This window comes from Coenobita brevimanus, chromosome 48, assembly GCF_032717465.1.
Source record: "Coenobita brevimanus isolate Jiangsu-jjx chromosome 48, ASM3271746v2, whole genome shotgun sequence".
NCBI classification, from domain to species: domain Eukaryota; kingdom Metazoa; phylum Arthropoda; class Malacostraca; order Decapoda; family Coenobitidae; genus Coenobita; species Coenobita brevimanus.
Genome location: NC_137001.1, coordinates 14,568,215 through 14,593,929, shown reverse-complemented (window position 1 = coordinate 14,593,929; position 25,715 = coordinate 14,568,215). Strand labels below are relative to the sequence as shown.

Below are 25,715 nucleotides of genomic sequence, written 5' to 3'. Positions count from 1 at the left end.
GCATTAACTCCAAGTTACACAACGGATTTAAGTTAATAAAAAGAACTGGCCTAAGTACCAGTTATGAATAATGCAAAGGGTTTATGCAAATTAGGAGCGATAAGTGAAATAAGCTTAACCCCTTAAACGTGGCTGTGTACAGTCGTTTCCCCCCCGAGTGGCGGGGTTGTATCGCTGTCTGAGTATCTGTAGGAAAATATTCGCCAAAAATCAGAGATTAACCCTAGAACATTATACTTGATATGGCAGATAGTACTTACATTCAGCTTTCTCCAGAGACAGGTGTTGAGCCTTCATGGACTACCCAAGGACTTGTGGAGACTTGCAAAGTTGGGTAACCAAATTTTCACTTTCACACCTCCAGCAACCCGGTTTCCCCTCTACCACAGCCTCATTCTGTCACAGTAAACTTTATACTACAACGTAAAGGTAGTTAGGAATCCGTATTTGTACAATAAGCACTGAAAATAAGGCTAAAATCAACGGAGAGTACGGCCGACATGCACTGTGGTGACGGTCTTCCCGTCACTCAACAAACATTTCCATTTTCACAGCTAAAAACATGTATACTACATTATTTTCAATCATATTACTTCCCAAAAGAGCACCGCGGCACGCTTTTTATTCTGCCTTACGTCCGCCACTTTATTCTCGTTCCTGTCGGCCGCTTGCACTGACTGGGAAGAGCTAGAACTCGCCATAATGTCACTTTGAAAGCCTGCAGTAAACTGACGCTAAACAGGGGCAAACCGTGAGAAAAAAAGCTAGTGTTACAACTGGGGAAACAAGCGTTTCCTAGTAGCATAAACTGCTTGTGAGAGGAGAGCGCAGATGTACAGTTCTGAGCACTCAGAGCGCTGCCATGTATCACAGCCAGGCTGGCCGGGCCGTGGTGGGGGGGGGGGAACGGGGGGAAAACGCGATATTTGGCAACAACTGAGGTCAGTAGTACAAAGGTAAAGTATGCTAGATGTAGCTAGAGGGTGGTGGTACTGATAGACAATACCAGCTGGAGCCTGCTTGCCCGCGGTTATTCAAAATTTACTAGAATCGCAAACGCAACAACCCGCCGTCATGTCCTTTTGGCCGAGCGTCGCAAACGCGACGATCCGCGTTTAAGGGGTTAATGTGGAGAAATAAAACACGAGTTTACATTACATTAAGCTCAAGAAAAAGAACTGTTAATTTATTGATTATAATGAGTTAAATTTACGTTACATGTTTCATAATGAATTAAAAAATAAGGAGAACACACTCACTCGCTCACTCAAAAGTTAAACTCTTAAACCTAGGAAAAATACGAAAAGAAATACTGGTCAGAGAGTGGGCTAAGCAGAATGAACTGGGCGTCGTTGCTGAGGAAGGACACTGCCACACACGCTGAACCTCTCACCGATTCACACTAGGTGGGGATTCAGGAACTCGCTGTACACACGCTGCTCCAAGCTGGGCCAACGAACCTAGTCCCATGGCGCTCTAAGTCTGACTGGTTCAAATTGTGAGAGAGAGGTGAGTGTTGGCCACGCTCTTGCTAATGGAATTAATGCGAGCGATACATGCCCATAACAAATCACTCAGCGAAAGCGCTAATGTCGCACGCAAGGACGATCACTTATGAAACAGCGAAAAATTGTTCCGAAAACACTCCCGATCGGGTGAATACGTGGCGGTTGACTGAGTGATACTGAGATTCCACTGGAATTCGCAGTTTCCCACCAAAGTTCAATGTCACGAGTTTATTTAGATAGAAAATCGCGCCAATTCGTGACATTACGCCCCATCAAAAATCAAAATTTTTTCTACAAAAAATTTTACGATATATACATACATATAAATCCTAACTCAGTCACACAAGATTCACACTGTGGTGTGTGTGTGCTATCCTGCCATAGGAGAAAGTCATAGTCGCCAGTGAGCGAAAACAAAAAACTCGTATTTACGTTAATAGAAGCAAGCTTGAGGAAAAAACTGCATGACGATGGTGAAAAATCCTGTACTCAGGTAAAACTAAGTGAAAAATTCGCTACATTTACATTAACAACTAATTGTTATGTAGCATGATGTATGTAATACACAGTGTAGGTGTGACAGTTGTGGTGTAACTGTACCTATGTGTAAAATCATGTAATACAAATCAATGGTAAATGATGACGACGAGGCAGAAGAGAAGAGGCAGCAGCATGCATCAGGGACGATCAGCTGTTCTGCACGGCAATGGTGCACACGCCAGCTACACCTGCGAAAGTAATCAAGGTGGAGCATCAAAAGTGTCATTTCTCTCTCTCAGCCTAGCAATCAGTACTTATGTTACAAAAAGTACACTATTTACATTATTAACCAGGAAACGTAGTCAAGGCGTCTCTGCAGGACATCAAACGCTGACCCAGTTTACTGGTTAAACCCTAAACTTAATTAGCGAAAAGACTGGGCTTTTGTGCAGGACATCAAATGCTGCAATTTGCCAAATTAACCAGGGAACGTGGTCAAGAGCAAAAAGACTGGGCGTCTGTGCAGGACATCAAACGCTGCAATTCGCTAATGGAACCCAGTTTACTGGTTAAACTAACATTACACTTACAATTAATGACAGGAAGCTGAGAATCCCTACTCAGTCTTGGGCAGGTCACATTTTAACACCCACCATAAGTGTGAACACTCATGTGGATAATGTGCATTCTTCGGGAATCCTCTGAGAGGCCCACAGCCCGAGACGTTCCACAAGGTAATTCATACACAGCCTCAGACTGTCTCTACGGGGTTCTCGAACTTCCCTCTTAACTTACGGTACATATGTATGTACAGGCCCTGGACATGATGTGTCCTGTGGGACCAACGGGCGAGCCGTCAGGTCTGCACCCATTTCACCACTGCCCTGTCTCTCAACTGACTCAGAGGTTACGGGTGTGGTTTCATCCGACACAGGAAGGACATGTCCCTGATTAGTGGTACATGGACACACATTGCAAGAACGCACAAAACTATCTATCTCTCGTCCCATCCCTGGCCAGAAAAAGTCAGCATGGATACGGTCCTGGGTTTTCCTTTTGCCCATGTGACCTCCTGAGACTGAACAATGACCCCATTCTAACACTGCTTGGCGGTACTTTGCGGGGACGACAAACTGCAGTCGAACCTCGCCCTGGGGTGTTCGCGACTCACGGTACAGCCATCCTTGTTTGCGAAGGAACTTGGCTTGACTTCCCTGTGAATACTTTATCACTCTACCCTTTTGCTTCTTTTGTATGGCAGCAAGTGTCGGGTCAGAATGTTGTTCTTGAACAACAACTTGGCTACACATCAGATCTTGTGGCGATTCAGTGGTCACCGGGGTGACACAGTTTGGAGCCTCAGCCATGGCTCGTGTTACTGTAGCCGAAATTTGAGTACCGTCATCGTCGGTGCAACTATCCTTGGCACCGGGAATGTTGCCTATGATAAGGTCAAACAAAGGTTCTGGCATGACAACTGTGAGTGTCGTACCAGTGTAAAATGGAGATGCCATCTGGATACATGCTTCAGGGAACAATCTCATTGATCCATCAATAAGGTTAGCTTGGATCTGTCGACCTGTGTACTCCTCGGTCCGAACTAGACTCTGGCTGACAGAGCAACCTGAGGAACCATTGTCTCTCAAGACCTTCACAGGAATGTCTCCCACAAACCCTGGCTGAACAAGGAAAGCACTATCACCTGTGGGAGGGCCTGTGGAGGAAGCAGCTAGCCACTGATTAGGCTGCTGAATAAATGATGCAGCAAACATGGTGCCCTGAGAATTAGATACATGAGGGGTTGTACTCACTGTCAGGGGAGATGGAACACTGACCTCCTGTGGCAGAGTGTTCACTGTCGCTGTGGGACTAGAGAACTGTGGGGGAGTACCCATACTGGTAGGGACGTGACCACCGTGCTGCTGCTGAGGAATGAAGGCTGCGTTCGCCTCCTGCCTCGTATTCACTCGAGCTGGTGCTGAAAAGGACAGTCCCGACGGTGGGTTGCGTGGCTGATACTGCTGCTGGTTAGGGTACCTGTTGTACCTCTTCCACTCAGGCTTTTGAGTGTTTTGCCCCTGGTCCTTCCTCTGCGATTTTGGACCTTGGCCATTGTTCTGAGAACAGCCTTGTTGCTGGGGTTCAGTCTGAAATGGTTTCCCAGATTTATCAGCTTTCCTGTTCCAGGTATGCTGCTTGCGAGTTTGGTACCCATAGGCAGTGAAGAATGCATCAGCCTTCTCCACCAGTTGGCTGGCATCTCTTACCTGGCAGATCTTAAGCTGAGCCATAAGCTCAGTAGGCCATGACTTTTCTAGCTGCGTGCGCAGCATAAGGTCAATTATCCCCTCACGCGTGGAAGGATTTTCATCTTTCTCCATCCACTCATCTAAGTAAGCAGTAAGCCGGTCAAGAAACTGAATGGCAGTCTCTTTTTCCTGTAAATGTGCCCTCATGAACTGACTCTTGGCGTCATCAACTGTGAGACCGTACGCTTTGACGAGTGCGGCCTTCATCATCTCATACGTGAGATTGTCTCCACGAATTCTATGGAGAATGTCGAGGGCAGGGCCCTCAAACAGGCTAAGAAACTGAAGCCGCTTAGCTGCCTCATCCAGCTGGTAAAGTTGAGCCATGTCTTCAAAACGAGGTATGAATGGCTCGATTCGCTCACCTTCCTTGTATGGGGGACGCTTGATGTGTGGGGTCGCCAGAACATGTGCAGGGAGAGCGCTCGTGGAGCTTGGGCCAACTGCACCAGATGTGTCTGAAGCCAAGGAATCTCGCTTGAGCTTCAACATTTCAAGTTCATGTTTTTCGCGTGCTTCTCGCTCGGCACGTTCGTTTTCTCATTGTTCACGCTCGTATTCACGTTCTCTCTCATGTTGTTGTAACTCATGTTGACGTTCTCTCTCGCGTTGTTCTAACTTGTGTTGATGATCTCTCTCACGTTCCTCGCACTGTTCTCACTCGTGTTCGCGTTCTCTCTCTCGTTGTTCTAACTCGAGTTCGCGTTGTTTTTGCTCGTGTTCACGTTCTCTCTCGCGTTCCTCACGCTGAATTCGACGCTCTTTGCGAGCATCATTCTCACATTGCTGCTCGTAATTAAACCGAGAGAGGACGTCTGTAAGCCCCATATCTTTAGCTTCATGTACATAGACGCTGGTAGACATGATGCCAAGTCAATCTAAGTGAAATAGAGACTAAGCACTGACTGCTATTTTGCAGAGAAAGATGCCAATAATCGAGAATAAAGAATATAGGCACAGGTTAGTGGTGACCAGTTTTATATAGTTAAACTGATAAAGAAATAATTAAACAAACAACTGACTATGAAAACTATTATGTAAAATTAATTGAACTGAATCAATAATCACCAATAAGATAGTGCCTATAGACTTTAATGATAAATCCCTAAGTATGAGCGAGTGAGTATTGTCTCGTGAATAACTTTAGAGCTAGGAGTTAATATCCTGGAATGAGGTCGCCAGATGTCACGGGGTTTTTGAGAATATACAATATTAAAGAATAATATTCAATAATACTTCTATCTATCTATAGCCCGACGCCCTAATCCCGCAAAGGGTGGCTGTAGACAAAACGCCTCCAAGTCACTCTGTCACCCACCATTTGACTACCTACCCCCAACTCACCCCCCCTCCCTCACATACCTCTCAACTCCATCCCTCCACCTCATCCTCGGTCTACCCCTCCCTCTCCCTCCCTCCACCTCACCTACATACACCCTCTTAGTCAATCTTTCAGTCTCCATTCTCTCCACATGTCCAAACCACCTCAGTGTATTTCTCCTAATCTTTTCAACCACATCCACATCTACCCCACAACGTTCCTTCACTTCTTCATTCGTCAACCTGTCCCTCAACGTCACTCCACATGCTCCTCTCAAGTAACTCATTTCCACTGCTCTCACTCTTGACTTGTTCCCCTCTTGCAAGGTCCACGCCTCACTTCCATACGTCAGGGTAGGGATCACAATACCATCATGCAGTGACTTCTTAACTTCCATACTCACCTCCCTATTTCTCATCACTGCTTTCAGTGTACCAACAACCTTTCTTCCCTGCTGTACCCTTTCACGTACTTCATCACCCAAAGTTCCATCCTTACTCATCACACTACCCAAGTACTTGAATGCACTCACATTCTCCATATCCTCACCATCCAACCTCACTGCACACTCTGTGACTTCATTCCTCTCAAACACCATAACTTTACTTTTGTTTACATTAACTTTCAGCTTCCTCCTCCTACACACTGTCCCAAATTCATTCACCAAACCTTGCAACTCCCATTCATCTTCACTCAACAGTACTGTATCATCAGCAAACAGCAACACCGGAAGCTTCCAAATCTCACCCTCATTCATTAGGGCCAGCCCCACATCCACTGCCCTACCTTGCATCTCCTTTACAACCCCATCCATATATATATTAAACAGCCATGGAGACATCACACACCCCTGTTTCAGTGCCACATTGAGATCAAAGAACTCACTCAGCTTACCATCCACTCGCACCATAACCCTAGCTCCCTCGTACATACTCTTCACACCACTCAACAATTTCCCCTCCACTCCATATATTCTTAATACCTTCCACATACCTTGCCTATCTATTCTGTCATAAACTTTCTCCAAGTCCATGAAGGCAGCATACACTTTCCTTCCCTTCTCTAGATACTTCTCGACTAAACATCTTAGAACAAATATCTGATCTACACACCCTTTTCCCTTCCTAAATCCCCCTTGTTCTTCTCCAACTAGCTCCTCTGTCATATGCCTAACCCTATCAATGAGTATTCTACCATATATTTTACCAGTCACACTAAGAAGGCAAATACCCCTATGGTTACCACATACTTCTCTCTCCCCTTTTCCTTTGTACAGAGGAACAATTGTACCTGATTTCCAGTCCTCTGGAACCCTTCCCTCTTCCCAAGCCAATCTACACAACTTCCATATCCACTCCACAACAATCTCACCCCCATACCTAAGCATTTCACCACACACTCCACCAATTCCTGGGGCCTTTCCCAGCTTAATCTTCTTCATCGCTTCCACTACTTCCGACCTACTGATCTCTTCCTCCCTCCTCTCATCTCTTCTTCTCCCAGTCATTCCCCAACCACTTATACTCACACTGCTCTCACTCTCTACATTCAACAAATTCTCAAAGTGCTCCTTCCATCTCCTCAATTTCTCTCTCTTCTCCACCAACAATCTATTATTCCTATATTTCACTCCCCTACTATTTCCCCTTTCACACTGCCTTACTTTCTTTACCTCCTTCCAAAACAATTTCTTACTCTCCCTCCATTTCACACTCAGATTCCTCCCAAATTCTTCATCCACTTTCTTCTTACTCTCCTTCACCAGTCTCTTAACCTCCCTTCTCCTGCTCACATATGCCTCTCTCTTCTCTCTCTCATCTTCTCCCCTACCTATACTCGCCAACCATTCACCATATGCCTTCTTCTTTTGTTCCACAGCTCGTTTCACCTCATCATTCCACCATGCTGTCCCTTGCACACCCTTGCATCTCCTCCTCACTCCACAAACCGCCTCACACGCTGCGCCTATGTCTTCTGTGAATATCTTACATACATCTTCCACCCCTTCCGTCTGCTCTAGCTCATACCTTCCCAATCTTTCTTCCATTATGCTCTTATTCTCTGTCATTTTCTCACTATCTTGCAATTTCTCCACGCTTCTCACAGGAGCTGCTTCCTCCTGTCTTCCCCTTCGTCTCCTCAACCACTTTCTTTGCAGCTCTACTTTGGCCATCACTAAGTGATGGTCCGAGACTCCATTCCCCCACCCTCTCCACACTCTTGCATCCAACACTTGCCTTCTCATTCGCTCATCCACACACACGTAGTTTATCATTGCATTTCGTTCAACAAGTTCACCATCCATCCTCCTCATTACTCTCCATGTATATCGGTGGATCATCTTATGACGAAAGTAGATGTTGGCTGTTGCCAACCCCTTACCAGCACAGATGTCCACCAAAGCACTACCATTCCCATCTACTTCAGCTGGCACACCCCACTAACCAACCACTCCATCCACTCGTACATTCCCAACTTTGCCATTCATGTCGCCAATCAACAGCACTCTCTCGCTCCTCTCAAACTTGTCCATACATGCTTCTACTCTCGCCCAAAACTCATCTTTCACTCTTGCCACTCGATCCTCTGTTGGAGCATACACACATACAATCGCCCATGCATGTATACCTACTTTCATCCTCACCCATACAATCCTTGCACCCACTGTTCCATACTCTCTTATATTCTCCTTCCACTTCTTGCTTATCATCAGACATACTCCCTCTCTTGCCCTCTCATTCTCGCTGACTCTCGCACATATACCTACACGATATTCCCATTCTCTCACCCTTTCACCCTCCCATTTAGTTTCAGTCAATCCACATATATCCACTTTTGCATCCTCAAGCACCTGAACAATCTCTCTCTCTCTTTCACTTCATCATTCACTCCTCTCACATTCCATGTTCCCACCCTCAGAATGTCCTTTGTCCGTTCCTTAGTCATCAACGTATGGTCCGTCCGGGTCCGAGGCGCTTTATTCGCTTTTTTAGGTAGTTCTTTTTCCGGGGTGGGGCACTAACCCACCACCAACCCTTTTAGTCGCCTCGTACGACAAGCAGGGATACTGGGGGAGTATTCTTGAAACCCCCTACCCCCTACCCCAGGGGGGTTTCAATAATACTTGAAACTTTAAAATGTTACTTGAGAACAGGACAATGAACTGACTTGTGAAAATCAAGTACTAATTACTTTATGCCGGCTTACTTCGCTGATTCTCTAAGGACGAGAATTTATTTACTTTCTCAGCAGTACACGCAGAGACTAATTACTCATAAGGGCTGTGTGTTAGTACTGCTAGCCTCACGAGAAAATGACTCCACCCCTGACAATCAAAAACTAACGCTATGAACGATAAGCAGGTTCTTGCTGGTGCATTAACTCCAAGTTGCACAACAGATTTAAGTTAAAAAGGACCAGCCTAAGTACCAGTTATGAATAATGCAAAGCGTTTATGCAAATTAGGAGCAATAAGTGAAATAAGCTTAATGTGGAGAAATAAAACACGAGTTTACATTACATTAAGCTCAAGAAAAAGAACTGTTTATTTATTGATTACAATGAGTTAAATTTACGCTCCATGTTTCAAAATGAATTAAAAAATAAGGAGAACACACTCACTCACTCACTCAAAAGTTAAACTCTTAAACCTAGGAAAAATACGAAAAGAAATACTGGTCAGAGAGTGGGCTAAGCGGAATGAACTGGGCGCCATTGCTGAGGAAGGACACTGCCACACACGCTGAACCTCTTGCTGATTCACGCTAGGTGGGGATTCAGGAACTCGCTGTACATATGCTGCTCCAAGCTGGGCCAATGAACCTAGTCCCACGGTGCTCTAAGACTGACTGGTTCAAATTGTGAGAGAGAGGCGAGTGTCGGCTGCGCTTTTGCTAACAGAATTAATGCGAGTGATACATGCCCATAACAAATCACTCAGTGGAAGTGCTAATGTCGCACACAAGGATGATCACTTATGAAACAGCGAAAATTTTTCTGAAAACACTCCCGATCGGGTGAATACATGGCGGTTGACTGAGTGATACTTACTGGGATTACACTAGAATTCGGGGTTTCCCACCAAAGTTCAATGTCACGAGTTTATTTAGATAGAAAATCGCGCCATTTCGTGACAGTCACGGAGTTGCCATATACACATAAATCACATCCACAAACAGAAGTGATTCTAAATTCTACTATGGAAGCTGTCATGTGCAGAGTAAAATTTAATAACAAGTATCTGTCTATTTGCTCTCTGTACTGTCCTCCACACGGCCCCATTGATAGTGATGCTTTAAATTCACTAGTTGAACATCTACCTGGGAATTAACGCCCATCACTATCAATGGGGTAGCTTGAGGATCGATGGTCGTGGGGAGCAAGTAGTTGATGTAATACTACAGTCCAACCTCTGTCTTCTGAACGATGGTAGAGCGACTCATGTAGATGATCGTACTGGTAACTTTTTGGTCATTGACTTATCTTTGGCCTCCCCTGGTATACATCAAGATTTCTCATGGGACCCTTATGATGACTCCTTGGGAAGTGATCATTTACCCATCTGTCTTTCTTATACACGTGACATCATTTCGGACCCTCCACCTCCAAAATTTAACTATAAGAAAGCAGATTGGGGATCTTTCTCAAGGATTGCCAATTTAGATATATCTGGGGAGACCATAGATGTTAAGGTCGAAAATGTAACTACTTCCATATTACACGCAGCTGAGGCTGCTCTTCCCAAGACTTCTGCAGTTCATAAAGCATAGAGCACATTGGTGGACGCCGGATTGCCGACAAGCATTAAGGAAACGCAATAGGAGATACAGGATTTTTGATAGTCAGCCCACTGAGGAAAATTTTATTGCATACAAACAGGCACAGGCTGAGGCAAGGAGAATAATAAGAAGGTCCAAACGTGACTCCTGGCGGTCCTTTGTGTCCACGGTGACTCGTACAACACCATTAAGTAAAGTCTGGTCCACTATAAGAATATTAAATAAAAAAGGCCCATACTTCCCTGTGACCACCGTGCAGGTGAATAACACCAGCTATGACGAGCCCGTAGACGTTGCTAACATCCTTGCCAAGAGTTTTTCTCATATAAGTAGCTCAGCCAATTATGATCCGCGTTTTCAACATCATAAACACACGGCTGAGCTACAGTTAACTGACTTTGCCACAGAAGACGTAGACTCCCCATACAATCAAGAGTTTATGCTAGATGAACTGCTCCTTGCCCTTAAATCCTGTAAAGACACCAGCCCTGGACCAGACACCATCACGTACGGTATGATCCAGCATCTTAATCAGGACAACCTGATTAAGATGTTAGCATTGTACAATGAGATTTGGGCATCTCGAACGTTCCCAAACTCATGGCACTTTGTGCACGTCATACCGATACCCAAAGAGGCTGGTCGTCTTATGAATCCCACTTCATTTCGACCTATTGTGTTGACTTCTTGTCTATGTAAGGTCATGGAACGAATGGTTAATAATAGGCTTCTTTTTGTTTTAGAGTCGAAGAATTTGTTAAATGATCAACAATGTGGCTTCCGTAAATACAGAAGTTCACTAGATCATTTAATGAATTTGGAGCATTGTATTTCAGAGGCATTTGCCAATAAAGAATTCATGATAGGGGTGTTCTTGGACATCCATAAAGCCTATGACATGACATGGTGACACGGTATACTAATGAAGCTCTATGCTTATGGTTTAAGAGGAAATTTGCCTATTTTTATTTCAAATTTCCTAAGGGACAGGACTTTCTCTGTCAAATTGCCCCGTAACGTAACATCGGATATATTTATCCAGGAAAACGGGGTGCCACAGAGAAGTGCGCATAGTCCTACTTTATTTAGTATTATGATCAATGATATTCTGTCATCAGCTCCCATCCTGAGAAATCTTAAATACTTGCTCTACGCTGACGATTGTGCAATATGGCACTCTTCCCGTAATGCACAATTTTCGGCTGGGCTGATTCAAGCAGCCCTTGACTCCGTCCACTAATGGGCCTTGCAGTGGGGATTTAAGTTTTCCATCCATAAGTGTGCCGCTGTAGTTTTTACGACTCGTAACATACTTAATTTGTGCTTAACTTTAGATAATCAGGTGGTACCTTTTCAAAATTCTGTAAAGTTTTTGGGAATACATTTTGATCATTGTTTGAACTTCAAAATTCATGTTAATAATTTGATTGCACGTTGTGATAAACTGGTAAATGTCCTCAAGTACCTAACGGGTACCACATAGGGTGCCGACAGAAAATCTTTATTAATGGTGTATAAGTCCCTTATTCGATCGAAGCTAGACTATGGCGCACAGGTGTATGGCTCGGCATCCGATGCCACGTTGAAAGGATTGGATGTGTTGCAGAATAAGTGTTTGCGAACGTGTCTTGGAGCCGTCTGGTGTACCTGCATAGCTCGTATGGAAGTGGAGGCAAATGTGCCTCCCCTCCATATTCGCCGTGAACACCTGGCCTTATCGTATGGCCTACGAACATCGAGGAAAAGTGATATTGGCAATGTGGCCTGTACCCCCGTGTCAATACCACCACCTTATGCGGGGGGTGCGTCGGCCACTTGCTGTTCGCCTCCACTTACTAACTCAGGAGCTTGGTGTGGCCCTCAGTGACTGTGACAAGTTGATGTTTAAAAATATAGCGCCTTGGGAGCCACCCGGCTTTACAGTGGATGTATCATGGCTCCCTGCACCAAAGGCCAAGGCGCCGGAGGCAGAGGTCCACCACTTGTTTCGTAACATCATCGTTCGTCACTTGGGGTCCCATCAATTGTACACCAACGGCTCCAAGTCGAGTGACTGTGTGGGTGCAAGTGTGTGGTCGACTGAATGTGCACTTAGGTATCGGTTGCCGACTCATACATCTGTGTTTACCTCCGAACTTTTTGTTATTGACAGAGCCATAGACTATGCTCTCAATTCTAGGCATGACTCATTTGTCATATTTTCGGATTCAAAATCAGCCCTTCAGGCAATTGCATCTTGTACTACGGACTCTCACGAGATCCAGGGCCGCATCGTTAACAAGTTGCATTCATGCAACAAGTCATTCACGCTGATCTGGGTGCCTGGTCATTGTCGTATCTACGGTAATGAGCAGGCTGACTTATTTGCAAAGTCGGCTGTAGAGCTCAAGGAGACTTGGGACGTTCCTCGTGTTCTACAGTCGAATCTCTCTCTCAGAAAGAAATCAATAAATCTTCTGTGGCAAGGTCAGTGGACCAGACTAAATATTCCAACTTGTAAGCCGCACCTGGGCGACTGGGACACTGCCAACCACCCCAGTCGCCGTGGAGAAAATGTATTGGCGAGACTACAGCTCAATGCCACTATTTTAACTCACATGAAACCATATATGGAAAGACGCTTCCCACCACACTGTGACATCTGTAATGCGGTGTTATCTATCAGTTATATCATCCTGCGCTGTCGGCGATTTATTCTTGAACGTGCTTCACTTATAAATTACTGCGGCGCAGTAGACGTCCCCTTCACCCTTTCCACCATCCTGGGTGATGGGGACATTGTTCTATCTATCTATCTACTGCCAGACGCCTCAATCCCGTTTGGGGTGGCCACAAACAAATCGCCTCCAAGTCTCCATGTCCCCCGCCATTTCACTGCCCTGCTCCCAACTCACACACCCCTCTCTCATATACCTCTCCACCCCATTCCTCCATCTCATCCTCGGCCTCCCCCTCCCTCTTCCTCCCTCCACCTCACTCACATGCACTCTCTTTGTCAGTCCTTCACCCTCCATCCTCTCCACATGGCCAAACCACCTCAGTGTGTTCCTCATAACGCTTCCTATCACATCCACATCCACACCACAACGGTCCTTTATATCCTCATTCGTCAGCCTGTCTCTCCATGTAACTCCACAGGTTCCTCTTAAATAACTCATTTCCACTGCTCTCACTCTTGACTTGTGGCCTTCCAACAACGTCCAAGCTTCACTTCCATACGTTAGAGTTGGTATCACAGTAATGTCATGTAGTAACTTTTTCACTTCCATGAGTACTTCCCTGTTTCTTATCACTGCTTTCAAAGAACCAGCAACCTTTCTTCCCTGCTGTACCCTTTCAAGCACTTCACCCTCCAAACCTCCATCCTTACTCATCACACTACCCTAGTACTTAAACGTACTCACATTTTCCAATTCCTCACCATCCAACCTCGCTGTACATTCACTGACTTCACCTCTCTCAAAGACCATCACTTTACTCTTCCCTACATTCACCTTTAGATTCCGTTTCTTACACACTCTCCCAAACTCATCCACCAAGTAGCTCCCCATCGTCTTCACTCAACAACACAGTATCATCTGCAAACAACAGTACAGGGAGTTTCCAAACATTATCCTCTCTCACCAGGGCCACTCCAACAACCACTACCCTACCTTGTACCTCTTTTATTACCCCCATCCATGTACAGATTGAACAACCATGGCGACATGACACATCCCTGTTTCAACCCAACTCTCAAAGAGAAAAATTCAATTAGTTCAACATCCACACGCACTGCAGCCTTCGCACCATCGTACATACTCTTCACAGCATTCAACAACTTCCCATCTACTCCATATATTCTTAATACTTTCCACAATCCTTGTCTATCCACCCTGTCATATGCTTTCTCCAAATCCATGAAAGCTGCATACAACTTCTTTCCCTTCTCTAGAAACTTTTCCACTAAAGATCTAAGAATGAATATCTGATCTACACAACCTTTTCCCTTCCTAAAGCCTCCCTGTTCTTCTCCAACTAATTTCTCTGTTCTTTGTTATGACTGATAAATTGATGGCTTTCTTGAGAGAGACCAGACTGATCAGAGTGATGTGACTTTTTTACTGTATGGGTATGGTTATCAACTGTAAATATGTATATATTGTACTATTAATTAGGGTTGACAGTTGACGTATTTGAAATAGTTCTTCCTCCCACTGACCTATTTCTAATATTGATGTCCCCTACATTAAACCCCGTTCCTCGACTAACAGTCACCAGCTGATGAGTGCAAGTGTGCAATATAGAAAGGTATTGGGCACTTACAGTCGATGGTGGTCTGTTGGGCGAGGTTCTTCACTTTTTGTACATATTATGTAAATACATTATACAATGTTCCTGAAGTTACTAGTTAGGGCCGACAGCTGACGTATATGAAAATGTTCCTGACTTGTCTGGTTCTCTTTCATATATTGATATCCCCTACATTAGGTTGTGCCTCGACTGACAGTCACCAAGTGATGAGTGCAGGTGTGTAATGTAGAGAGGCATTACATATCTGCAGTCGATGGTGTTCTCTTGGTCGAGGCCTTTCTACCATTAGTGTAGGTTTAGTTATTTGTCTTTTTAGTATAGGTTAGTGATTTGTCAGTTAGGTGATTAGTTTCAGGTTCTTTAGATTAGGTATTTTTGTTCATAATGTAAGGTCAAGAAATATAAAAATAAAAAAAAAAATAAATAAAAATGCAAAAAAAAAATATTAAAATAAAAATTATTATATATATATATATATATATATATATATATATATATATATATATATATATATATATATATATATATATATATACGTGCGATTGAAAGTATGTCTGTATATATTCACGGAAGTGTGTGTGTGTGTGTGTGTATATATATATATATATATCTGGCCTTACTGACCAGGGGCTTTGCCCCAGTGGTCGATAGGCCAAAAAAAAAAAAAAAAAATTACCCCTTTCAAACCGAGGACTCATTTTTCGTGTCGGTATAACAATTTTTTCGGAATTATATGCAGGTTAGGTGATCTCTCTCTCTCTCTCTCCTTCTCAATTGGAGGGGTTATATATAGCCTTCATTAATTCCTTCGTTCTATCCAAAGTAAAAGTAAAAAAATAATAATAATAATAAAATCGTTCGTAGCTATCAAGAATAACTACAAAAGACGTCAGCGTAAGGAAGGGGTTAAGTGAGAGGGAGATGTAGTCTGTATTGTCGTTAGGTAAGGAGTCTCCCTAACATCTCTTCCTTACTGATTTATTTTTGGATGTGGCTGGTTAATATCCTTTTGTACGTTATTTATGCAGAGTATGGCTATGTTTGAAGGATTTACATAACGCAAAAGAGGACAGTGAGATGTAATAAGCAAAATAAATCGCTTGGGAAAAGGCGTTAGGGAGCTTCCTTAACCGACGGGGCTGTGTGGTTGCAGGGTGGTGTGAGGGCCGTGGTGTATACTGATGTGATGCAAACGCTGGTCATGTTCGGCGGGGTGCTGGTCGTGGTCATCATCTGCTGCCAGGAAATTGGTCTTGTCAATGTCTGGACCATAGCTGACCAGGGCTCCAGGATAGAGTTCTTCAAGTGAGTCACTGTTACTTCGGCGCAAATTCCAAATGACGGAAAGCGCCAGAATCTGCAATGGGAGTACCGTTTGATTCTTGTGATAGGGGAAATGTTTGTATTTTAACCGTAATGCACAAAACTCTGTGTGTGTGTGTGTGTGTGTGTGTGTGTGTGTGTGTGTGTGTCAGTGTTGCCAACTCCGAATTTCAAAACCCGCTAGACTGGGCCCCCCCAAAAGCTAGATTTTGGCAAAAACCCGCTAGATTTTAAAATGTTCTCTATTATATAAAACATACTAAGAAAACGATAATTCACATTGTTTGAGAAACTAATCAAGAGTTAAATGTTTTATAATTCGATTATACAGGAAAAGCAATACCAGTGTTGCAACGAACAGCATATTTATGTTCGTTGCAACACTTTTCCTGTATAAGTTGCGGTTCCCTCAGAACAAGCCTGTCTCAATAATTCGATTATAATTAACTTGATTACAGCAAGAAAAAAATCATTGAAAAGTACTATTGCCTTCAAAATTCCTGGGACACAGTCAGTATCGAGACCTGGCTACTAACATGATATTCCAATTGTATGGAAAAATTAAACATGGGAAGTACTTATTATCACGTGCTGAACTTGGTCACCAATGCATTTAAAATGAGAATTCATGTGATTTCCAGACCTCGATAAATGAAGATGTGTTCTTGGAATACTGAAAGCAACAGTACATCCGTCACAATCTGTAAACTGACTCACTTGGGACAGTAACCGACTCGCCAACGCAGTATGACCGAACTGACAGGAAACGGACGTGAACATGAACCAATAAAAGTGAAATGAACGTAGGCAGTAGTGTAACATACATGCTTAAGAGTGGGAGGCAGACTGATTACAAGTTCATTAATTCTACTAGTTGAATTTGTGAGATTGCATGACAAATATATCCTTCCCATCCCTCTAGGAAACCGTCAGACGAGTATGCAATCACGCCAGATTTCCCGCCAGCCGCTAAATCAATATTTCACCAGCTAGACTACAAACAAAACCTCCAGATTTAACGGGAAAACCGCTAAATTGGCAACATTGGTGTGTGTGTGTGTGTGTGTGTGTGTGTGTGTGTGTGTGTGTGTGTGTGTGTGTGTGTGGAGAGAGAGAGAGAGAGAGAGAGAGAGAGAGAGAGGAGATAATGTGGTGTGCGTTTAAAATCAATAAAAAACAATCTACTGTCATTTTGCGCACACATATAATAAAACTCATTTATTCGAGTCAACTTCATAATATTCAGCGTGATTGAAATTGTAAAAGAAAAAAATAACCATAAAGTCATACAGGTAAGAGTTAACGTTAGAGTCGGCTTTATAATATTCAACGACACTGAAATAATGAGAAAAATATATATGACCATACAGTAACAGGCCACACTACAGCCTCCTGTTTCTGCCCTAGCATGAACACAAGTCCTTTCGTGCGCCACACCTTCTGGTCGACCACCGTGCTTGGCTTCTACTTCACCATGGACGCCATTGGCATCCACCAGCCCAGCTACCAGAGATTTGCTTCCATCGGCAACCTCGCTATGGCACAAAGGTTAGATGGCCTTGTTTACATCTCTCTATCCATCGGTCTATCTACCTTCCTATTTCTATTGAAGGGAGACTAACTGGTTGTAATATTTTTAGAAAGATGCTTAGAAGTGTTATAGATACGAAAGCAGTTAGAGGTGATGGTGGAAGTTCATTGATCGTAAGACTGTGGTATAAAAGATAACGCTGCGAGGAACGTGGTGGATAGAGAGGAAGGGGACAACGGGAATGACAAGAAGCGAAATTTATAGTGAAAGCAGTGAGGTGAGTACTGAGGGAAAAGATGAGTTAGAGTCAGTGAATTAGGAACAAATGGATCAGGAAAACGTGTGGAGCTGATGAATGGAGTGTGTTTAGGAATGCAAGGGTAGCAAGCAGTAAGAAAGGTTCAATTTGGTGGGATGCCTATGTTGAACGGGCAGTGGGGTAAAAGGGGAGACGAGAGTGGATGCAAGACAGTCAAATGAATGAAGGGAATATGCTGAGGGTAAGAAGGGTGTGTGGATATCCGTAGAGAATACAGGCACAACAAAACTGCGTAACCCCACTACATTCTCATGGAGTTGCATATTGACAAGTGAGTGTGGACACATTGCATATTTAAGTATTCAGATTCATCTATCTATCTATCTATTGCCAGACGCCTTAATCCCGTTTGGGGTGGCCACAAACAATTCGCCTCCACGTCGTCCTGTCCACCGCCATTTCACTGCCATGCTCCCAACTCACACACCCCTCTCTCATATACCTCTCCACCCCATCCCTCCATCTCATCCTCGGCCCCCTCCTCCCTCTTCTCCCCTCCACCTCACTCACATACACTCTCCTCGTCAGTCTTTCACCCTCCATCCTCTCCACATGGCCAAACCACCTCAGTGTGTTCCTCATAACAATTCCTATCACATCCACATCCACACCACAACGCTCATTTATATCCTCATTCGTCAGCCTGTCTCTCTATGTGACTCCACGTGCTCCTGTTAAATAACTCATTTCACTGCTCTCACTCTTGACTGGTGTCCTTCCAACAACGTCCAAGCTTCACTTCCATACGTTAGAGTTGGTATCACAATACTGTCATGTAGTAACTTTTTCACTTCCATGCTCACTTCCCTGTTTCTTATCACTGCTTTCAAAGAACTAGCAACCTTTCTTCCCTGCAGTACCCTTTCAAGCACTTCACCCTCCAAACCTCCATCCTTACTCATCACACTACCTAAGTACTTAAACATACTCACATTTTCCAATTCCTCACCATCCAACCTCGCTGTACATTCACTGACTTCATCTCTCTCAAAGACCATCACCTTACTCTTCCCTACATTCATCTTTAGATTCCGTTTCTTACACACTCTCCCAAACTCATCCACCAAGCCTTGCAGCTCCCCTTCGTCTTCACTCAACAACACAGTATCATCTGCAAACAACAGTACAGGGAGTTTCCAAACACTATCTTCTCTCACCAGGGCCACTCCAACATCCATTACCCTACCTTGTACCTCTTTTATTACCCCATCCATGAACAGATTGAACAACCATGGCGACATGACACATCCCTGTTTCAACCCAACCTCCAAAGAGAAAAATTCACTTAGTTCACCATCCACACACACTGCAGCCTTAGGACCATCATACATACTCTTCACAGCATTCAACAACTTTCCATCTACTCCATATATTCTTAATACTTTCTACAATCCTTGTCTATCCACCCTGTCATATGCTTTCCCCAAATCCGTGAAAGCTGCATACAACTTCTTTCCCTTCTCTAGAAACTTTTCCACTAAAGATCTAAGAATGAATATCTGATCTACACAACCTCTTCCCTTCCTAAAGCCTCCCTGTTCTTCTCCAACTAATTCCACTGTTCTTTCTCAAACTCTGTCAATAAGTATCCTACCATACACTTTTCCTATTATACTAAGAAGACAAATGCCCCTATGATTACCACACACTTCTTTTTCCCCTTTTCCTTTGTACAAGGGAATAATTATACGTGACTTCCAATCCTCCGGGACTCTACCTTCCTCCCAGGCCAAGCTGCACATTTTCCACATCCATTCTACTACTATCTCTCCCCCATGCTTCAGCATTTCACCACACACTCCATCAATTCCTGGGGCTTTCCCCAATGTAACTTTCTTCATTACTTCCACAACTTCTATCCTACTGATTTCTTCCTGTCTTCTCACCTCCTTCCTTCTCCCAGCCATTCCCCAGCCACTTATACTCGCATTACTTCCATCCTCTATGTTCAACAATTCCTTAAAGTGTTTTCTCCATCTGCTCACTTTTTCTCCCTTCTCCACTAGTAATCTACCATTTTTATCTTTCACTTCCCTGCTAACCTCACTTCCACCCTGTCTTACTCTTTTCACCTCTTTCCAAAACATTTTCTTAAAGTCCCTCCACTTTACACTCAAATTCCTTCCAAATTCCTCATCCACTCTCTTCTTTCTCTTACTAATCTTTTCACCTCTCTCTTTCTTTCTACATATAACTCTCAGATTCATTTATGTTAAAATTCATAGCAGTCCTCATATGCATATAAAAATCCTCAAGGTAAGGGCTGAAAACACAGAATTCACATAAACTGTACAAATACTGGCCCAGCATAACACTGCTTAATCCAAGTATCGTCCCAACACTAAACACGAACTATCATTTGTAGTGCTCAGAAGATCAGTGCTTCAACTCACTACAGGGTACTTCATTGACATACACTCACCAATGCTTAATTTACATGGACCTCACAAGTCTCTTGTTTTTACTACAGGTTGGTCATCTCTTGCTGTGGGTGTGTGGCTGTTGTGGGGTCTGTTGCGCTTCTCTGTTAGTACATCTAATAATTTTTACGTTTTTACCACAGGTTGGTCATCGCTTTTGCTGTGGGTGTGTTGTTGTTAAAAGGTACCTACTGGTACCATTTAATCCTTGATTTACGTGTTTTTCCCCACAGGTTGGTCATCTCTTTTGCCGTGGGTGTGTGGCTGCTGTGGGGTCTGTTCTACTTCTCCGGCCTGGTTGCCTATGCTGCCTTTAGAGGCTGCGATCCCTTGGCATCAGGCAGGATACAGAAACCCGACCAGGTGATCCCTTACCTGGTCATGCAGAAGCTGGGTCACCTCACTGGCATTCCTGGGGTCTTTGTGGCAGCTGTCTATGGCGGCGCCCTTAGGTGGGTGATGTAGTGGTTCTTCCTTTTCTTATCAGCAGCCATTATCATCACCCACATCCTTTATCATCACTCACATCCATCATCACTATCCATCATCACCCACATCCTTTATCATCACTCACATCCATCATCACTATCCATTATCATCACCCACATCCTTTATCATCACTCACATCCATCATCACTATCCATCATCATCACTCACATCTTTTATCATCACTCACATCCATCATCACTATCCATTATCATCACCCACATCCTTTATCATCACTCACATCCATCATCACTATCCATCATCATCACTCACATCTTTTATCATCACTCACATCCATCATCACTATCCATCATCATCACCCACATCCTTTATCATCACTCACGTCCATCATCACCATGCATTATCGTCACTCACATCTTTTATCATCATTATCCTTTATCATCAATCTCATCCTTTATCTTCACTCTCACATCCATCAATAATATCCATAATCATCACTCTCACATCCTTTATCATCACTCAGTGTTACCAGTATCTACCCTGCATCGCATATGTATTTCATACTCATATTCCATCATCCGCGCCCATACTAGCAGACTGAGCCATCCCTACAACACATAAGATACTGCCACATGAGTTTAGTGAAGCATTATTTGCGTCACTCTGCAATATACACACACAGATTGGGTCTTTCCCTTTTTATTTTTTTTTTCCTCCATAGAAATGTGTACAAGGGGAAGGGTGATGCCTGGAAAAAGGAAATTATGGAGGCATAAAGCTTTTACACCAAATAATGAAGGTAATGGAGAGAGTTCTAGAATGTATGATTAGAGAAAGAGTGAATATTGATGAGATGCAGTTTAGGTTTATGCCAGGTAAAGGGACAACTGATGCTATATTCATTGTTCGATAGCTTCAGGAAAATATCTATCTATCTATCTATTGCCAGACGCCTCAATCTCGTTTGGGGTGGCCACAAACAAATCGCCTCCATGTCGCCCTGTCCCCCGCCATTTCACTGCCCTGTTCCCAACTCACACACCCCTCTCTCATATACCTCTCCACCCCATCCCTCCATCTCATCCTCGGCCTCCTCCTCCCTCTTCCCCCCTCCACCTCACTCACATACACTCTCCTCGTCAGTCTTTCACCCTCCATCCTCTCCACATGGCCAAACCACCTCAGTGTGTTCCTCATAACGCTTCCTATCACATCCACATCCACACCACAACGCTCCTTTATGTCCTAATTCGTCAGCCTGTCTCTCCATGTGACTCCACAGGCTCCTCTTAAATAACGCATTTCCACTGCTCTCACTCTTGACTTGTGTCCTTCCAACAACGTCCAAGCTTCACTTCCGTACGTTAGAGTTGGTATCACAATACTGTCATGTAGTAACTTTTTCACTTCCATGCTCACTTCCCTGTTTCATATCACTGCTTTCAAAGCACCAGGAACCTTTCTTCCCTACTGTACCCTTTCAAGCACTTCACCCTCCAAACCTCCAACTTTACTCATCACACTACCCAAGTACTTAAATGTACTCACATTTTCCAATTCCTCACCATCCAACCTCGCTGTATATTCACTGACTTCACCTCTCTCAAAGACCATCACTTTACTCTTCCCTACATTCACCTTTAGATTCCGTTTCTTACACACTCTCCCAAACTCATCCACCAAGCCTTGCAGTTCCCCTTGGTCTTCACTCAACAACACAGTATCATCTGAAAACAACAGTACAGGGAGTTTCCAAACACTATCCTCTCTCACCAGGGCCACTTCAACATCCACTACCTTACCTTGTACCTCTTTTATTACCCCATCCATGAACAGATTGAACAACCACAGAGACATGACACATCCCTGTTTCAACCCAAATTTCAAAGAGAAAAATTCACTTAGTTCACCATCCACACGCACTGCAGCCTTCGCACCATCGTACATACTCTTCACAGCATTCAACAACTTCCCATCTACTCCATATATTCTTAACACTTTCCACAATCCTTGTCTATCCACCCTGTCATATGCTTTCTCCAAATCCATGAAAGCCGCATACAACTTCTTTCCCTTCTCTAGAAACTTTTCCACTAAAAATCTAAGAATGAATATCTGATCTACACAACCTCTTCCCTTCCTAAAGCCTCCCTGTTCTTCTCCAACTAATTTCTCTGTTCTTTCTCTAACTCTGTCAATACGTATCCTACCATACACTTTTCCTATTATACTAAGAAGACAGATGCCCTTATGATTACCACACACTTCTTTTTCCCCTTTTCCTTTGTACAAGGGAATAATTATACGTGACTTCCAATCCTCCGGGACTCTACCTTCCTCCCAGGCCAATCTACACATCTTCCACATCCATTCTACTACTATCTCTCCCCCATGCTTCAGCATTTCACCACACACTCCATCAATTCCTGGGGCTTTCCCCGATTTAACTCCGCAATATACACATATAAATATATTGGAAAGAAAAGGGAGCTGTACTTTGTTTTTGTTGATTTGGAAAAGGCCTTTGACAGAGTCCCTAGAGAGGTGGTGAAGTGGGCAATGAGAGAGCTTGGGATGGAGGAGTGGCTGGTTAGGGTGGTTATGGGCCTATGGCCATGTATGTGGGTGTTCGCACCCAGGTAAGGGTGAATGGAGATTTGAGTGATGTGTTTTCCATGAATGTTGGTGTGCATCAGGGGTCAGTCTTGGGCCTCATGTTGTTTATCATGGTACTTGAAGCCCTGTCACGTGACTTCAGAAGTGGACTCCCGTGGGAGATGTTGTATGCTGATGATTTGATGATAATTGCAGAGAATGAAAGGGGGGCGGAGGAAAGATTTACGAAGTGGAGAGATGGTATGGGACACATGAGCTTAAGAGCAAATGGAGATAAAACAAAAGTGATGATATATAGGGCTGGGGGCGGTACTGTAAGAGGGAGAGTGGCCATGTGCGATTTGCCACAAGGGCGTGGGAAGTAATTCCATCATGTGCAGTGTCTGTGATAAGTGGGAGCATGAGAGATGTAGTGGTATTAGAGCTAGACTGCGAAATAATGCTGATATTATGTGCGTGGTGTGGCGGGGAGAGCAGGTGGAGATTGTCAGGCATGAAAGGATTGAGCTTGTTGGTGAGTCTCTTGAGTGTGTGGAAGAGTTTTGTTATTTGGGAGACATGTAATGTGCTGGAGGTGGGGCAGGAGCTAGCTCTGTGGCTAGAGTGGGGAGTGGTTGGAAGAAGTTTTGGGAGTTGTTGCCTTTCCTGACATTGAGAAGGCTCTCTCTCCATGCTAAGGGATCTTTGTATGCAGCATGTGTTTGGAGTGTAAAGCTGTATGGTAGTGGGACTTGAGCAGTAAAGGAAGAGGACAGTCGCAGGCTCAAACGTATAGAAATGACAGTGATTAGGTGGATGTGCAGTGCTTCCTTAAGTGTGAGACCTGGGGGAGTGGGGGGCTAGGTTTACAGTGGAAGAGTTGAGGGATGGGATGGGACTGGAGTGTATTGGTGCTGTGATGAAGAGCAGTAGATCGAGATGGTTTGGGTATTTGTAGAGCAGCGTTTCTTAACCTTTCCCGACCTCAGCACCCCCCGTGTCATAAGGTCTCAGTTCAGCACCCCTTTAAATCTGGTTACTGGGACTGTAGTTGCTACACGACTGCAGGGTTAAATTGAAGTGAAGTACTGCCTGACGGTTTATTTTATACATTCTCAAATAAAAAAAATCAAGGATGCCAATACTGAGCAAAACCAATTAGAAAAAAAATAATAGAGCAATTGCCAGCACCCCCTATAATTGATTTCAGCACCCCCTGGGGGTGCTAGCACGCCAGGTTAAGAAACGCTGGTGTAGAGGATGGAAGAGTATAATTGGCTGCAGAAAGTGAGAAGTGTTAATGCTGGCGGTAGGGTTGCGAGAGGTAGACCGAAAAAGACCTGGGACGAGGTCACTGAGTGTGACCTCAGGGATAAGGGACTGAATAGGGAAGCTGCCAGAGATTGAGCAGCATGGACAGCCGCCATTAGATGACCAAGGCCGATTCATGCAAACGTGTTAGATTATTCAAAAATGAATGAACGATAGAAAGTTGATACAACCTATTCACGTTGGGAGTTGGGTTGCGAGAGGCAGACCGAAGAAGACCTGGGATAAGGTTACAGAGTGTGGCCTCAGGGATAATGGACTAAATAGGGAGCTGCCAGAGATCAAGTAGCGTAGAGAGACACGCATGCAAGCAAGTTGGAGCCATTATAAACGAAACGAAAGTTACGAACAATACCGGTACACAAACAATATTCATATCCATGTCCACAGCACTTCATCATCGGGTCAAAAGTCTGAAAATATAATAAAAGAGCAAATTATACCAACTGCCAATTGCTCATCACTTTGGGATTGTGTATGGACAACACCTCAAAATATCCTTGGATTCGATCCTGATCATCACTATCATATCTTTCGTCATGACCCTCACACTTTTCATCATTATTCTCACACTGAAAAATAAAAGAAACGCAATGGGCAAACAGTAGAACACACACACACACACACACACACACACACACACACACACACACACACATACACACACACACACACACACACACACACACACACACACACACACACACATACACAGTGTTAAATACAAGCCAGTTATCAACTGGATAATCACTGTGGGGGTGCCAGGGGAAGAGGAGTCCTCCTACTGCTGCATCTTTTACTGAGTGAAGTGCCTTCTTGAGACTGATGCAGGCTGCCAGCAGCCCTCGCTGATACAATGGTTAGAATCCAATGAAGTTTAGACTTCTTGGGTGAAGATTGCCGAGGCTTCTGAATCTTTAACTAATGGTCCTGGATATCCATCAACAGCATATGAGCAAGACCCTTGCCTGGAGCACTGAGCACTGTAACACAGTGGTAGTTACTGCAGTCACACTGATCTCCTTTCCCTTCCCAAACAAGGCTAACCAAACACCTTGTCCT

General features: G+C 44.0%; 1 protein-coding gene across 1 annotated transcript in view; it reads left to right on the top strand.

Moving 5' to 3' along the window:
* The window catches only part of LOC145399304 (sodium-coupled monocarboxylate transporter 1-like), a 63,707-nt gene that overhangs the window by 17,095 nt on the left and 20,897 nt on the right, over positions 1 to 25,715 (top strand). Inside the window, exons 4-6 of the mRNA XM_080271971.1 lie at positions 15,843 to 15,994; positions 17,420 to 17,560; positions 20,516 to 20,734. Coding sequence (XP_080128097.1) covers positions 15,843 to 15,994; positions 17,420 to 17,560; positions 20,516 to 20,734 — 512 coding nt within the window. The remainder of the gene's footprint in view (positions 1 to 15,842; positions 15,995 to 17,419; positions 17,561 to 20,515; positions 20,735 to 25,715) is intronic.